The sequence below is a fragment of the Acanthochromis polyacanthus genome, chromosome 20 (genome assembly GCF_021347895.1).
Source record: "Acanthochromis polyacanthus isolate Apoly-LR-REF ecotype Palm Island chromosome 20, KAUST_Apoly_ChrSc, whole genome shotgun sequence".
In the NCBI taxonomy this organism is placed as follows: domain Eukaryota; kingdom Metazoa; phylum Chordata; class Actinopteri; family Pomacentridae; genus Acanthochromis; species Acanthochromis polyacanthus.
The window spans coordinates 30,139,962-30,155,731 of NC_067132.1; the positions used below are offsets into that span (position 1 = coordinate 30,139,962).

A 15,770-nucleotide genomic window follows, 5' to 3' on the forward strand; every position below is an offset into this window, starting at 1 on the left:
CAGATGTTTTCTGGTCTGGTTTCAGATGTTTTCTGGACTGGTTTCAGATGTTTTCTGGTCTGGTTTCAGATGTTTTCTGGACTGGTTTCAGATGTTTTTTGGTCCTGGTTTCAGATGTTTTTAGGTCCTGGTTTCAGATGTTTTCTGGTCTGGTTTCAGATGTTTTCTGGACTGGTTTCAGATGTTTTTTGGTCCTGGTTTCAGATGTTTTTAGGTCCTGGTTTCAGATGTTTTCTGGTCTGGTTTCAGATGTTTTTTGGACTGGTTTCAGATGTTTTTTGGTCCTGGTTTCAGATGTTTTCTGGTCTGGTTTCAGATGTTTTCTGGACTGGTTTCAGATGTTTTTTGGTCCTGGTTTCAGATGTTTTTAGGTCCTGGTTTCAGATGTTTTTTGGTCCTGGTTTCAGATGTTTTCTGGACTGGTTTCAGATGTTTTTTGGTCCTGGTTTCAGATGTTTTTAGGTCCTGGTTTCAGATGTTTTCTGGTCTGGTTTCAGATGTTTTTAGGTCCTGGTTTCAGATGTTTTTTGGTCCTGGTTTCAGATGTTTTCTGGACTGGTTTCAGATGTTTTCTGGTCTGGTTTCAGATGTTTTCTGGACTGGTTTCAGATGTTTTTTGGTCCTGGTTTCAGATGTTTTTTGGTCCTGGTTTCAGATGTTTTTTGGTCCTGGTTTCAGATGTTTTTAGGTCCTGGTTTCAAATGTTTTCTGGTCTGGTTTCAGATGTTTTCTGGACTGGTTTCAGATGTTTTTTGGTCCTGGTTTCAGATGTTTTTAGGTCCTGGTTTCAGATGTTTTTAGGTCCTGGTTTCAGATGTTTTCTGGTCTGGTTTCAGATGTTTTCTGGTCTGGTTTCAGATGTTTTTTGGTCTGGTTTCAGATGTTTTTTGGTCCTGGTTTCAGATGTTTTCTGGTCTGGTTTCAGATGTTTTTTGGTCCTGGTTTCAGATGTTTTTTGGTCCTGGTTTCAGATGTTTTCTGGTCTGGTTTCAGATGTTTTCTGGTCTGGTTTCAGATGTTTTCTGGTCTGGTTTCAGATGTTTTTTGGTCTGGTTTCAGATGTTTTTTGGTCCTGGTTTCAGATGTTTTTTGGTCCTGGTTTCAGATGTTTTCTGGACTGGTTTCAGATGTTTTTTGGTCCTGGTTTCAGATGTTTTTTGATCCTGGTTTCAGATGTTTTTTGGTCCTGGTTTCAGATGTTTTTAGGTCCTGGTTTCAGATGTTTTTTGGTCCTGGTTTCAGATGTTTTTTGGTCCTGGTTTCAGATGTTTTCTGGTCTGGTTTCAGATGTTTTCTGGACTGGTTTCAGATGTTTTTTGGTCCTGGTTTCAGATGTTTTTTGGTCCTGGTTTCAGATGTTTTTTGGTCCTGGTTTCAGATGTTTTCTGGTCTGGTTTCAGATGTTTTCTGGTCTGGTTTCAGATGTTTTCTGGTCTGGTTTCAGATGTTTTTTGGTCTGGTTTCAGATGTTTTTTGGTCCTGGTTTCAGATGTTTTTTGGTCCTGGTTTCAGATGTTTTCTGGTCTGGTTTCAGATGTTTTCTGGTCTGGTTTCAGATGTTTTTTGGTCCTGGTTTCAGATGTTTTTTGATCCTGGTTTCAGATGTTTTTTGGTCCTGGTTTCAGATGTTTTTAGGTCCTGGTTTCAGATGTTTTTTGGTCCTGGTTTCAGATGTTTTTTGGTCCTGGTTTCAGATGTTTTCTGGTCTGGTTTCAGATGTTTTCTGGACTGGTTTCAGATGTTTTTTGGTCCTGGTTTCAGATGTTTTTTGATCCTGGTTTCAGATGTTTTTAGGTCCTGGTTTCAGATGTTTTTAGGTCCTGGTTTCAGATGTTTTCTGGTCCTGGTTTCAGATGTTTTCTGGACTGGTTTCAGACTGGATGTTGGACTGGTTCTGGACTTTCTTGGGACTGGTTCATGTTTGGTTTCAGTCTTGGTTCTCCTGGGTTTGGATGTGATTTAGAGTTGGTTTTGGATTGATTTTCTCTGGATCTGGTCTTGGCTGCAGTAGGGTTTTTCATGCAGTGCTTTTGCTTTTAAATGGAGCGTTTTTACTTTGTTGTGAGCGCTGGGACTCTTTCAGCTGCAGTTAAAAACACTATTACTGGATTACAGGTTGAATACAATGACGAATCATCTTAATAATCTCGGTATTCTCAGTTTAGAGTCTTTATAAATTGTCATATTTTTGCAGAAAACACGCCACAGATTACTGTTTCCTCCCGGCTGGACTTTTTGCCTCTTTCCTCGTTCTTGGCCTGAAAACTCGACGTAACGTTTGGCTGCATTAATTTTAGATGAAGTACAAAAAGGGGAAGAAGGACGTGTCCAGCTCTCTGTACTCCACTCTGCCTGAAACTCTGGAGACGCTGCACGCTAAAGAGGCTTCTGAGCTGCAGAGCGAGGTAAAAACCGAAAGAAAAATACCTGCAGAACCTCTCACACAGACTGTTTAATACAGAGCTACTGCAGACATGGGAGATTTTAAAAGTTACATTAAAACACGCAGCATTCCATGTTTTAATGTCGGAACGTTGAGTTTATAAGTCGTAATAACGTGAATAACAAGAACTTTTTCATGCTATTGTGTGAAAAGTGTCTCGACAAAAATGACTCAAAAGTTGATCAAAAAGTTTCAACACTTGTCTAAACTGTCTCCAAAGTTTTCTAACATAACTCAATTTTGCCCAGAATGACTCAGCATGCATCCAAAAAGCTTCACAAAATATCTAAAAATGACTCAAAAGTTGTCTAAAATGACAAAAATGTGACCAAAAAGATCAAAAATTGTCTACAGATGTCTACAACTTAAGCAAAATGACACAAAATTTGTGTTAAATGATTCAAAATCGGCCTAAAATTACGCAAAATTTGTCCAAAAAGCTTCAAAATGTGTCTAAAATGTCTAAAAATATCCAAAATAACTGAGATTTAGCCTGAAATGACTCAAAATTTTCCCAAAACTAATTCAAAACAGCTTCAAAGCTTTAAGATCTAAAAATGCACACTAAAATTACTCCAAAGTTGTCAAAAATTACAAAAACTGACCAAAAGGACTCAAAGATTGTCTTAAAAGAGTCAAAATCAGCTCGGATACTCATTGTATTCACAAAAAATGATTTTAAACACAGTTACAAAAACTTAAATTTGAATATTTAACTATAACTAATTATAATATCTCAAAATTTGCTGAAAATGTTGTCTTAAATGACAGCAACTTGACCAAAATGACACAAAGTTTGTCTTAAATCAGTCAAAATTTGCCCGGAAAGACTTAAAACTTGTCTAAAAAGCTTCAGAACCTCTCTGAAATGGCTAAAACTTGACCAAAATTACCCAAACGTTACCTTAAATCACTCAAAATTTGTCTAGAAGGACAAAAACATGACCAAAACGACTCTAAATCAGTCTAAACTTATTCAGAATTTGCCCAAAATGATTCAAAATTTGTGTAAATGACTCAAAATTGGCTCAAATACTCAACATTTCACTCCAAATTTGTCCAAAAAGTTTCAAAACTTATCTAAAATGTGTAGATCCTCACCAGAATGACTCCAAATTTGCCAAAAATTATTCACAAGTTGTTTTAAATGACAAAAATTTCACCAAAATGAATTAAAACTTTGCCAAAAAGATTTCAAAACTTCTCTAAATGTCTAAAATCTGACCAAGGCGACTCAAAATTTGCCTTAAATGACCAAAAATCTCTGTAAAACATGTCTAAAATGTGTCAGACCTTTTCTTTCCTGTTGTTTTTTTTTAATAACTGATCTTTGCTGGTGTTCAGCTGAAGTACCGCTCGGCCCTGAAGTCTGGACTTTCCTCCTGTTTGTTCCACCGGCTGCCGGAAACCATCGACACCGTCCACGCCAAGGAAGTCTCTGAGCTGCTCAGCGAGGTCAGAAGAGCAAATAAAATGACGACTGTGAGGGGAAGAAGTTCAGCTGCTGGTTGCTTAAAGTCGCTTTGTTTGCAGGTTAAATATAAAGAAGACGGCAAGAAGGAGATGAACGTCAACCTTTACTCTCTGCTGCCGGAAACCTTCGACACTCGACACGCCAGAGAAGCTTCAGACCTGCAGAGTGAGGTGGAGTCAGAATTCATCGCTTCCTGCTGCTTTAAGATGCCCAGAAATACATTAAAACTGATCTAAAACATCCAGAAATACACTAAATCTGATCTAAAACATCCAGAAATACACTAAATCTGCTCTAAAACATCCAGAAATACACTAAAACTGATCTAAATCTGCTTTAAAACGTCCAGAAATACACTAAATCTGATCTAAATCTGCTTTAAAACACCCAGAAATACACTAAATCTGATCTAAATCTGCTTTAAAATGCCCAGAAATACACTAAATCTGCTCTAAAACATCCAGAAATACACTAAATCTGATCTAAATCTGCTCTAAAACATCCAGAAATACACTAAATCTGATCTAAATCTGCTTTAAAACGTCCAGAAATACACTAAATCTGATCTAAATCTGCTTTAAAACACCCAGAAATACACTAAATCTGATCTAAATCTGCTTTAAAACGCCCAGAAATACATTAGTCTGCTTTAAAACATCCAGAAATACACTAAATCTGATCTAAATCTGCTTTAAAACATCCAGAAATACACTAAAACTGCTCTAAAACATCCAGAAATACACTAAATCTGATCTAAATCTGCTTTAAAACATCCAGAAATACACTAAAACTGATTTAATAAAGAAAAACCTCCTCTTCTGTCCTGCAGGTGAAGTATAAAGAAGGTCTGAAGCAGAAGATCCACAGCAGTTTGTTCCATCAGCTGGCAGAAACCACAGAGACACAGCTGGCCAAACAGCTGTCAGAGCTGCAGAGCGAGGTACAGGAGAAGCGTTTTCCTCCGCTTTGTTATCAGGACTAAGACGTTATTTTATTCTACAGAGTCCTCCGCTCGTCCTCACACAGTAAAGTCTTTCTCCTCATCAGAGCCTGAAAACAAGAATAAAACTCCTCACAATAAGCAGACAGATGCAGTCATATAGCAAACACCACTGTTTTCAGTCTAATGCTCTGCTTACTGAGATGTTTCAGCCTCTCAGTCCACAAAATGACCCTCAGTTTGTCTAAAACATCTCAAAGCGACTTAAAATTCACCCCAAAGGATTCAGTGAATGCCCAGAGTGACTTAAAATTAGTCTGAAATTACTTAAAAATCATCCATAAATAATGAAAAGTTGTCTAAAGTCACTCAGATTTGTTCAGAAAGCTTCACAACTTGTCTAAAATGACTAAAACCTGACCGAAATCACTCAAAATGTTGTCTTAAACTGCTAACATGTGACCAAACTGACTCAAAAACTGTCTAAAATGACTCAACATATGCCCCAGAATTACGTCAAATTTGTCCGAAAAGCTTCAAAACTTGTCTAAAATTATTAAAACTTGACCAACATGACTGCAAAGTTATCCTAAATTGCTAAAACCTGACAATAACGACTCTAAATTAGTCTGAAATGACTCAAAATTTGTCCAAAATTACTGAGAATTGTCCAGGGTTAGGGTTAAAAATCATCCCAAGACATTCAATAACTGACCAAAATTACTTAAAATTAGTCTGAAATTACTTAAAAGTTGTCCAAAGATATTTAAAAACTACTCATAAACAGTCAAAAAATGTCCAAAATCACTCAGAATTGTCCAAAAAAGGTTTAAAAGTTGTCTAAAATCACCAGAACCTGGCCAAAATGACTCAAAAGTTGTCTTGAATGAGGCAAAATTTCTCCCAATTCCCTAAAGTAGTCAAAAATGACTCCAGATTTGTTCAAAACGTGTCTAAAATGAATTAAACCTGACCCAAATGATTCAAAAGTTGTCTTAAAAGCTTAGAACATATTTAGAATGTCTAAAACCTCACCAAAATGACTCTAAATTAGTCTTTCATAACTCAAAATATGCCCCAAAGGACTCAAAATTTGTCCAAAAAGCTTCAGAACTCATTTAAAATGTTTGAAACCTACGAGCAAGATGTAAAATTTGTCCAAAATGGCTCAAAAGTGAGATCTTCAGTCTAATGTTCTCCTAAATTAAGAATGTAACTCACAGATTTTACAGAATGATTCAGAAGCCGTTTAAAACTGGCCAAACTAACAGCCGAAACCAGGGCAAAAAGGTGTAAAAACAGCAGAATTTAGTCCATCAGACAGGAAGTCGGCTCTGCACCGCTGATAATAAACTGATATTAGACCGATATTAGACCGATATTAGACTGATATTAGACTGATATTTGACCGATAGTAGACCGATATTAAACTGATATTACACCGATATTAGACCAATATTAGACCGATATTAAACCGATATTAGACTGATATTAAACCGATATTAAACTGATATTAAACCGATATTAGACCAATATTAGACCAATATTAGACTGATATTAGACCGATAATAGACCGATATTAAACTGATATTAGACCTATATTAGACCGATATTAAACTGATATTAGACCTATATTAGACTGATATGAAACTGATATTAGACAGATATTTGACCGATATTAAACTGATATTAGACCAATATCAGACTGATATTAAACTGATATTAGACCAATATTAGACTGATATTAGACCGATATTAGATGTTTTCTGTTTAAATTTCAGACCAAGTACAAGGAGGGGGGTAAGAAAGACGTGAGCAGCTGCCTTTACTCCGTCATGCCTCAAACCATGGAGACGCAACACGCTAAAGAAGCTGCAGAGCTGCTCAGTCAGGTCATCTTATGTTTACTTCCTGTTTATTTACCAGAACAACGTCCTGCTGCATCACGAACAATAAGGTGAATGTTTTCCACAGATCAAGTACAAGGAGGACGGTAAGAAGGAGATGTCCAGCTCGCTGTACGCCGCTCTGCCCGACACTTCAGAAACCAGCTTCGCCAGAGAGATGACCGACATGCAGAGCGAGGTAAATAAAACAACAATATGTCCCTGACGATTGATTTTATCAGTACCAAGAGAAACCCAAAGTAGCTCTCCTAACTGCGCTGTTTCCACCTGAAATTGTCATAAATTCTTGAAAATTTGCCCCAGAATGACTCCAAAGTTGTCTAAAATTACTAAAACTGGACCAAAATTACTCTAAATTAGTCTAAAATGATTCACAATTTGCCCAGAAATGAGAATTTGCCCAAAAGCTTAAAAGCCGAGCTGTTTCAGCCTGAAATTCTTAAAAATGGTCATAAATGATGCAAAATTTGCCCCAGAATTTGCCCAAAAAGCTTAAAAAGTTGTATAAACATCTAAAACCTGCCCTAAAAGACTCAAAGCTTCTTAAAAAAACTCTCAAGTTTTGTTTGCGAGTCCAAAATTTTTTGTGAATCCCGAAGTGTAATTTGAGAATCCAGAAAGTTTGTTTGTGAACACCTAAATTTTTTGGTTGTAAATTGCAAAGTGTTGTTTGCGGATCCAAAGGTTTCTTTTGAACTGTTTATGAATCCTTCCTGTGTCCGTCTCTTCCAGAACAAGTACAAGGAGGACAGCAGGAGGAATCTGTCGCAGAGTTTTTACTCTCAGCTGCCACAAACCACCGAGACTCAGTTTGCTAAGACAGTTTCTGAGCTGCAGAGTGAGGTGAGCAGTGGAGCTAACTCACCTTTACCTGTGGACACAGCATGGTTACAGGAGAAACTAGAGCAGTAACCAGCAGCAGAGACCCTATTTAAAGGACAAAGGGAGAAAGACAGCCGGACGTCCTCAAAGAATTTAGTAAAGTTTACCTGCTGAAATCCAGGACTAAGTCCTCTAGATCTTCAGTTTTCTCAACTTGCTGCATGAAAATGTCCAAAATTATTGGGCATTTTCATGCAGCATTAAAATTGATAAAATGACTCACAAGTATTTCAAAGAGATTTAAAATTTGTTCAACATTGTTATTAAAAACTACCTGAAATTAATCCAAAAGGTTTTAATTTGAAAATCCCAAATTTTTGTTTTGGAACCTTAAAATTAAATAAAGTTTTGTTTCCAATCCAGAATTTTATGCTGCTAATCCAAAAGTGTCGTTTGTTGTTGTTTATGTATCTGAAAGTTTTATTTGTGATTGCAAAAGTTTGGTTTGTGCAGATCCTTTTTACATTTTTTTTTGCTCATTCTAGGGTTTAATTTGCAGATCCAAACATTTTATTTGTGATTCTAACAGTTTTTGGTTTCATCTCTGAGGGTTTTACTGAATTCTACTACAGCTTTAGGATTAATTTTCAGCTTTCACTGTATTTTTTAAATTATTTTTTTTTTATTTTAATACACAACACATACATGTATCGTTTACTTTTGTGTACATAATTTATATACATATTGCTGTCTTATCATCAAAAAATTAATAATAATAATAATAAATAAATACATAAATAAATAATAAAAAAGCTAAGTAGATAATATAATAATAATAATAATTGTAATAATAGTAACAACAAAATAAATAAATAAATAAATAGAGAGATAGATAAATAATTAAAAAATAGATACATAATTAGAAATAAAATAGTTTTAAAAATATATAATTTTAAAAAAAAAGCTTTTACAGTATTTTTAAAGAAAATCCCAGACATGAGTTGGCACTGAACGACCCAAAGCAGCTGAAAACAAGAAGTCTGTGTTTTTGTGTTCAGATGAAGTACAAAGAAGCAGGAAAGAAAGCAGCGATGAGCTCTCTGTACTCGACTCTTCCTGAGACTCTGGAGACTCGACACGCTAAAGAGGCTTCAGAGCTGCAGAGTCAGGTAAAAGAAAAACCTGCTCACTGCTTTATTTCACTTTATTTACAAGTTTGCATTAGTGACAAAGGCACAAGCACTTTGTGTTTTCTTTGTGAATCTAAACGTTCGAGTCGTGATTTCAAAAGTTTTGTTTCTGAAGCCAAAAGTAATGTTGACAAATCACACATTTTGTTTTTTAACCCAACATTTTGATGCTAATCCCAAAGTTTATTTCAAAGGTTTATTTGGAAATGAAAAAGTTTTTTTTTTTTTGCATATCTAATGTTTTTGTTTCAGAATCCAAAAGTTTTATTTGAGAATCTAAACAGGTTAAGTTTTTACTAGTCAACATTATTTCTGCAAAATCAAAGTTATATTTGCAAACTGCAAAGTTTTCTGTGTGCAAATCTGCAAGTTTTCTTTGCAAATCCCAAATTTTTGCTGACAGATTCCCTTGATCCTTTTCTTTGAGCTCATGACTGTAAAAACTCTCACTTAACAGATTCTTAAACTAAACAAACTGAACCGATTGTTTCATTTTCTGCTGCTTTAATCTTTTCTCCTCCAGCTCAAGTACAGGAGTCCGAAGAGCGACGCCTCCAGTTTTTACCACCTGATGCCAGAAACCATCGACACCCGGTTTGCCCGACAGCAGACGGAGATGCTCAGCGAGGTACGATGCTCAGCCTGCAGGGGAAACGCAGGAACCGTCTTCATCTCTGTTTACATCTCAGTATCTGCACTGTGAGGCTTCATGAACCTCCGTCTGCTTTCATCACTAGGTCAAGTACAAAGAAGACGGCAGGAAGGAGCTGAGCGTGAACCTGTACTCGGTTCTGGCTGACACCCCGGACACCCAACACGCTAAAGAGCTGACGGAGATGCAGAGCGAGGTGGGCGGCCGAGCGCTCAACCAACCGTCAGAGTTACAGGAAAACTAGATTATCTTCACGCATGAATGAGGTCTAACATTCAGTCTGTTGGGAGATGAAATTATCCCGTCTTCCCACGCTTCTGTCTGGCTCTGCTCTTTGACTGTAGAAGTTAATCATGACGAATTAGAACGTCGTAATCTCTAGGGTGGCCCGAAGAGTGGTTTCTGGCCTCCGGATATTCAGGCCCTATTAAACACGAATATCCGGATTATTCGGATACCAACATTAATATCCGGATACCGCCGTAGAAAATGATATTCGGATATTCGGGTCCAGCCCTAGTAATCTCTGCATTCAAAAACCTGCAGACGGTGGATAAAATCTGGGTTTATTGCAGTATTTTTGGGAATGTAAATATATACAGAAAGAGATAAGCAGCCACCAGCGTTTTATTCCATTTTAAGTCATTCAAACGCAATTTTTTTGTTCACAAATCCAAAACTTTTGTTTCTGAATTCACAAATATCATTTTTCATATGGAAAGTTTTATTGGGAATCCAAAAGTTTAAACATTTTATTTGAGAAACAAAAAGGTTGAACTAATGCAAAAGTTTTGTTCATGAATCCAAAAATGTTGTCGATGAAGCCAAAGGTTTTGTTTTCTTTGAGAATCCCACATTTTTGTTTGACAATCTGAAACATTATTTTTCAAACACAAAGTTATGTTTTGGAAATGAAAAAAATTTGTTTGCAAATCCAAAATGTTAGTTTCTAAATCCACACGGTTTCTTTGCAAATCCAGAAGTTTTGTTTTTAAATTCAAAACAATTTTTCTTGTGAATCCAGAAATTTTGTTTACGAGTTAAAAAGTTTTGTTTGCAAATCTAAACTTTTTGAGAATCCAAAAGTTTTGGTTGTGATTTAAAAATTGGTTGATGAGTCACCAAAAGTGAGAATCAAACGGTTCTAATAAACACGAGTTTTGTTCATGAATTCTAAACTTTCTTTGTGTTTTACAGGCCAAATACAAAGAGGCCAGTCAGAAGCAGAAATCCTCGTCTTTGTATCACCGACTGCCTGAGACTCTGGAGACTCAACATGCTAAAGAGGCTTCACAGCTGCAGAGTCAGGTACACATCTGGAAGCTAAAACACTGGCTGTCAGCAGCTGTTTTCTCCTGGCTGTAAAAGTCCAGATGTTGTCTTGCAGATTTTGTACAAAGAGGCGGTGAAGAAGGATTTGCCGTGTCCGGTTTACCACCAGCTGCCAGAAACGCTGGAAACCCAGTTCGCTCGAGAGGTCGGCGACATGCAGAGTCAAGTAAGTTTGTTCTGCAAATACAGCACGATTTATGAAGAATCTGTTTTCTTTATTCATTCAGATATTTATTTACAGAACATGTTCTTAAAGAAAATATTCGAGGTTTTACTGATATATGTAATCACTTTAGATATTTTTAGGAGGTTTTTGTCAGATTTTTTTCATTTTTTTGAAAATATTTACAATTTTTATATATTTTAAAATATTTATTTCTTGCCAAAGTAGTTTTTTCTTTAAAAAAAATATTTTAAGGGAAACTTTTAAGAATTTTCTTCCTGAAGGTTTTGCAATTTTTTTAATAAATTTGGAGAATTTTTTTGCTGAATTTTTGGATTTTTTTCAGACAAGGCAACAATATTTTTTGGTGCCCGTAAATGAGGAAACAAGAGGGTTAAGACATCTAAGCTTGACAATCCTGGTAAAATACAGCTTAGAATATGTTTTCAGAGCTAATTTTAAGATCTAAACATTATATGTTATTTCAAGAAGTCTTACCAAGCCATTTTTCACTTGTTCTATTGGCAGATTTTTCCACTTATTTCAGAGTAAAAGTTCCTTGAAATAAGTTTTTTTTCCTTGTTTTGAGAGGGACATTTTTCTAGTGTAAGATGCACTAGCTAAATGCTGACTTGTCTTACTTTCAGGATGCTAAAATAATCATTTCTATTGATGTGAAATGGCTCAACCTGTTTGTTTCTGTCCTCCGTCTGTAGAATAAGTACAAGGAGGACGGCATGAAGAGCCTCTCTCAGAGTTTCTACTCTCAGCTGCCAGAAACGGCTGAAACCAAGTTTGCTAAAAGTGTGTCTGAGCTGCAGAGTGAGGTGAGATGAAGCAAACACGACAGCATCTAAGAATCCGTACGCAGCAGGAGAAGGTAAACAAATCTAAAACCCGTTTCCAGACCAACTATAAGAAGTCCAGGAGGCAGGAGGCCGGCAGCTGTTTGTACTCCGTGATGGCCGAAACTCTGGAAACTCAACATGCCAAGCAGGCGTCACACATCCAGAGCCAGGTACTGAGCATGCTCACAACGCTGCATCGTTTATTTTGACCTTTGAGGAGAAAATAAAAGCATAGAAATGAAAACAGCGTCTCTACAGGTGAAGTACAAGGAGGACGTCCAGAAGGAGCTTTCGTCCACGTTGTTCTCCAGCCTTCCTCAGACTCTGCAGACAGAACTGGCCAAAGAGGTGACGGAGCTCCAGAGTCAGGTGACGCCTCCTCCGGCTGCTGATTGGTTGTTCAGGTGCTGCAGCGAGTCAGAGAAAGTTCAAGAGCCCGGAAAAGTCAAAAAACAGTTTTAAATTTGGCCCACACAGTAGTGCAGTGCTGCTCTGCTCCCAGTGCTCCTGCAGCACCTGCAACACATCTTTTTGTGTCATTTTTTGTGTAATTGTAACGTCTTGTTGAGTCATTTTGCGGTGCAGTGATGCTCTGCTGCCAGTGTTCCTGCAACATGTTGAACACATTTTTGTGTATTTTGTGTATTTTTTCTCTCTATCTTTTGCATCTTGTGTTTTGTTTTGTGTCTTTTCTGTCTTTTTATGTTGTTTTCGTGTCCTTTTGAACCTTTCTGTATCATTCTTGGTCCTTCTTCCCATCATTGTGCAGTGATACCCTGCTGCCAGTGCTCCTGCAGCATTTGTAACGCATTTTTTTGTCACATCTTTTGAGTAATTTTGGTGCAATTTTACATCTTGTTTGTCATTTTTGTGTCTTTGTCTTTTTGTGTAATTGTTGTGTAATTTTTACATCATTTTGTGTCATTATTTGTTATTTTTGTGGCTTTACAAGTTTTATTTTGCAGTTTTTTGTCTTTGTGCAGTGGTACTCTGCTCCCAGTGCTCCTGCAGCACTCAAAATGCATTTTTTTGGAGTTTGACATTGTTTTTGTCATATTACTGTCTTTGTGTCGTGTAAATTTTACGTTTTGTGTTATTTTTGCATTTTTTGTGTCATTTTTGCTTTTTTATTTTGCCATTTTCCTGTCATGTCTACCACTTTTTTGTGTCATTTTAAAATGTTTTTGTGTACTTTTGACTCTTTTTGTGTCATTTTAAAATCTTTTTGTGTTGCTTTTGTGTACTTTTGTCTTTTTTGTGTCATTTTAAAATCTTTTTGTGTTGCTTTTGTGTACTTTTGTCTCTTTTTGTGTCATTTTAAAATCTTTTTGTGTTGCTTTTGTGTACTTTTGTCTATTTTTGTGTCATTTTAAAATCTTTTTGTGTTGCTTTTGTGTACTTTTGTCTTTTTTGTGTCATTTTAAAATCTTTTTGTGTTGCTTTTGTGTACTTTTGTCTCTTTTTTGTGTCATTTTAAAATCTTTTTGTTTTGCTTTTGTGTACTTTTGTCTCTTTTTGTGTCATTTTAAAATCTTTTTGTGTTGCTTTTGTGTACTTTTGTCTCTTCTTGTGTCATTTTAAAATCTTTTTGTGTTGCTTTTGTGTACTTTTGTCTCTCTTTGTGTCATTCATGCCTCTTTTTTTGCGTCTCCTTCACTTTGAGTCCATGCTGTGCTCAGTGTGATTGTGCTGCTCGCTGTCTGTCGTAATCGTGGTGGTGTTGTGTTGTTGTGTTGCAGGTCAAGTATAAGGAGGCCGGTAAGAAGGAGGCGCCTCTTTACCGCCTCCTGCCTGAAACAGCAGAGATGCATTTTGCCAAACAGATGTCGGAGATCCAGAGCGAGGTGCAGCCACTTCTTTTTCTGATTCTCGCTGGAAACTTCACCTCCAGGTTCGTCTCTTCACCGTTTTTTATTTCCTTTCCAGTCAAAGTACAAGAAGGACAAAGAGGATCTTTCCAACTCTCTGTACTCGCTGCTGCCTGAAACTCTGGAGACTCAGTTTGTCAAAGAAATGGCCGAGACCCACAGCGAGGTGAGGAGTATCTGTGAATTTCAATTTAAATCTCAAGATTTAGGCTTTCTAATCTCTGAATTTAGAGTCTTTATCTCAAACCTCTTATACTTAAATTCCAAGTTTTAATGTCAAAATATCAACTTCTTATCTCTGAATTTTAAGATTGTATCTAAAAATTTTGACTTTATATCTCTGAATTTCAACTTTTTATCTCAGATTTTTGGCTTTTTGTGTCTTCATTTCTAGTTTTTCTGTCAAAATTTATTTCAAGCTTTCATTTCAATATTTAGACTTTTTATTCTGTGGATTTAGAGATTTGATCTGAAAATTCTGGATTTCATCTCTGAATTTAAAATTTTTTATCCCACTATCTTTATTTTATGTTTAAATTTTGAGTTTTTCCTCAAAATTTTGACTTCTTATACTTGAATTTCAAGTGTTTATCTGAAAATCCTGGCTTTTTATCTCTGAATTTCAAGATTTTATCTCAAGAATCTCACTTTATATCTCAAAATTTAAAATTTTTATCTCACATTTTTGACTTTTTATCTCTGAATTTTAAGTTTTATCTCAGTTTTATCTCAAAATTAATAGTTTTTAATTTCTGAATTTTAAGATTTTATTTCAATATTTAGACTTTGTAATTTGTGGATTTAGAGATTTTATCTGAAAATTCTGGATTTTATCTCCGAATTTCAAGTTTTTATCTAAAAATCCTGGCTTTTTATCTCTGAATTTCAAGATTTTATTTCAAGAATCTCACTTTATATCTTAAAATATGAAATTTTTATCTCACATTTCTGACTTTTTTGTCTGAATTTCAAGTTTTATCTCAGGTTTTATCTAAAAAATTTTAGTTTTTTTCTCTGAATTTTAACATTGTATTTCAATATTTAGACTTTTTACTCTGAATTTAGAATTTGTATCTCAAAATTCCACTTCTTATACTTAAATTTCAAATTTTTATGTCAAACTTTGTACTTCCTGTCTATTAAGTTCAGACTTTATCTCAGTATTTTGACTTTGTTTACATTTTGATGATTTTTTTTACATTTTGACTTATTTTTCTTAAATTTCAAGTTGTCTCAAAATTCCTTGTATTTGTCTCTGAATGTCAACATTTTATCTCAAAATTTTGACTTTATATCTCTAAATTTGGAAATTTTGATCTCTGATTTTTGACTTTTTATGTCTGAATTTCTATTTCTAGTTTTTATCTCAATATTTTGACTTTATGTCTGAATTTCACATTTTTATCTCAAAATTTTGACTTCTTATCCCTAAATTCCAAGTTTTTATCTCAATATTTTTGACTTTTCATCTCTTTATTTTGAGTTATCATCTCAAGCTTCTTGCTTTCTATATTTCAGAATCCCGTTCTTTAGCAGACATTTGTAGTTAACAACAAATATTGCACATGGTTGTTCCAGCTTTTATCCCTTTTTGCATCATCAGTAAGGAGTGGAAGTATCAGAGGAAGCTGGGATCTGATTGGCTAACAGTCGGTGACATCACAGACTGGTCGCTATATCGACCACCAATAGGGCTGTGAGCTGATAGCTGCGGTCGGAGTAGATAAAAGTTTATTTCAGGAGCTTCAGTGACGTTGGTTTGTGTGTTTCAGGTGAAATATAAGCAGCAGACGGCGCCGTCTCTCTACTCGAAGCTTCCGGAAACTCTGGAGACCAAACACGCCAAAGAAGCCACCAGACTGCAGAGTGAAGTGAGTGTTTGTTCATCCCTTAGGAATTGTTTTTAGTTTAAAATTTCTTTACAAAACCACCAGCATCGGTTTCCTCCCGTCCCTCTGTAGTGCCTCTGTTAGGTCCAGCTGAGGTCAACTTGTTTTGGACGAGTTTCAAATCATTTTTGGATTATTTTTATCTGGACAAGTTTCAAGTCATTTTGGACAATATTTTAGCTAATCTTGGCCAGTTTCAAGTAATTTTAGGCCATTTTAAAAGAATTTTGGACAGTTTTTCA

The 15,770-nt window shown here is 35.8% G+C and overlaps 1 protein-coding gene across 1 annotated transcript in view; it reads left to right on the forward strand.

Moving 5' to 3' along the window:
- Window positions 1-15,770, forward strand: part of LOC110947124 (nebulin-like) — a 74,524-nt gene that overhangs the window by 22,485 nt on the left and 36,269 nt on the right. Inside the window, exons 17-34 of the mRNA XM_051940470.1 lie at window positions 2,298-2,405; window positions 3,788-3,898; window positions 3,977-4,087; window positions 4,747-4,857; window positions 6,639-6,749; window positions 6,832-6,942; window positions 7,497-7,607; window positions 8,645-8,755; window positions 9,300-9,404; window positions 9,514-9,624; window positions 10,626-10,736; window positions 10,816-10,926; window positions 11,640-11,750; window positions 11,831-11,941; window positions 12,030-12,140; window positions 13,511-13,615; window positions 13,698-13,805; window positions 15,412-15,510. Of these exons, the coding sequence (XP_051796430.1) occupies window positions 2,298-2,405; window positions 3,788-3,898; window positions 3,977-4,087; window positions 4,747-4,857; window positions 6,639-6,749; window positions 6,832-6,942; window positions 7,497-7,607; window positions 8,645-8,755; window positions 9,300-9,404; window positions 9,514-9,624; window positions 10,626-10,736; window positions 10,816-10,926; window positions 11,640-11,750; window positions 11,831-11,941; window positions 12,030-12,140; window positions 13,511-13,615; window positions 13,698-13,805; window positions 15,412-15,510 (1,968 nt within the window). The remainder of the gene's footprint in view (window positions 1-2,297; window positions 2,406-3,787; window positions 3,899-3,976; window positions 4,088-4,746; window positions 4,858-6,638; window positions 6,750-6,831; window positions 6,943-7,496; window positions 7,608-8,644; window positions 8,756-9,299; window positions 9,405-9,513; window positions 9,625-10,625; window positions 10,737-10,815; window positions 10,927-11,639; window positions 11,751-11,830; window positions 11,942-12,029; window positions 12,141-13,510; window positions 13,616-13,697; window positions 13,806-15,411; window positions 15,511-15,770) is intronic.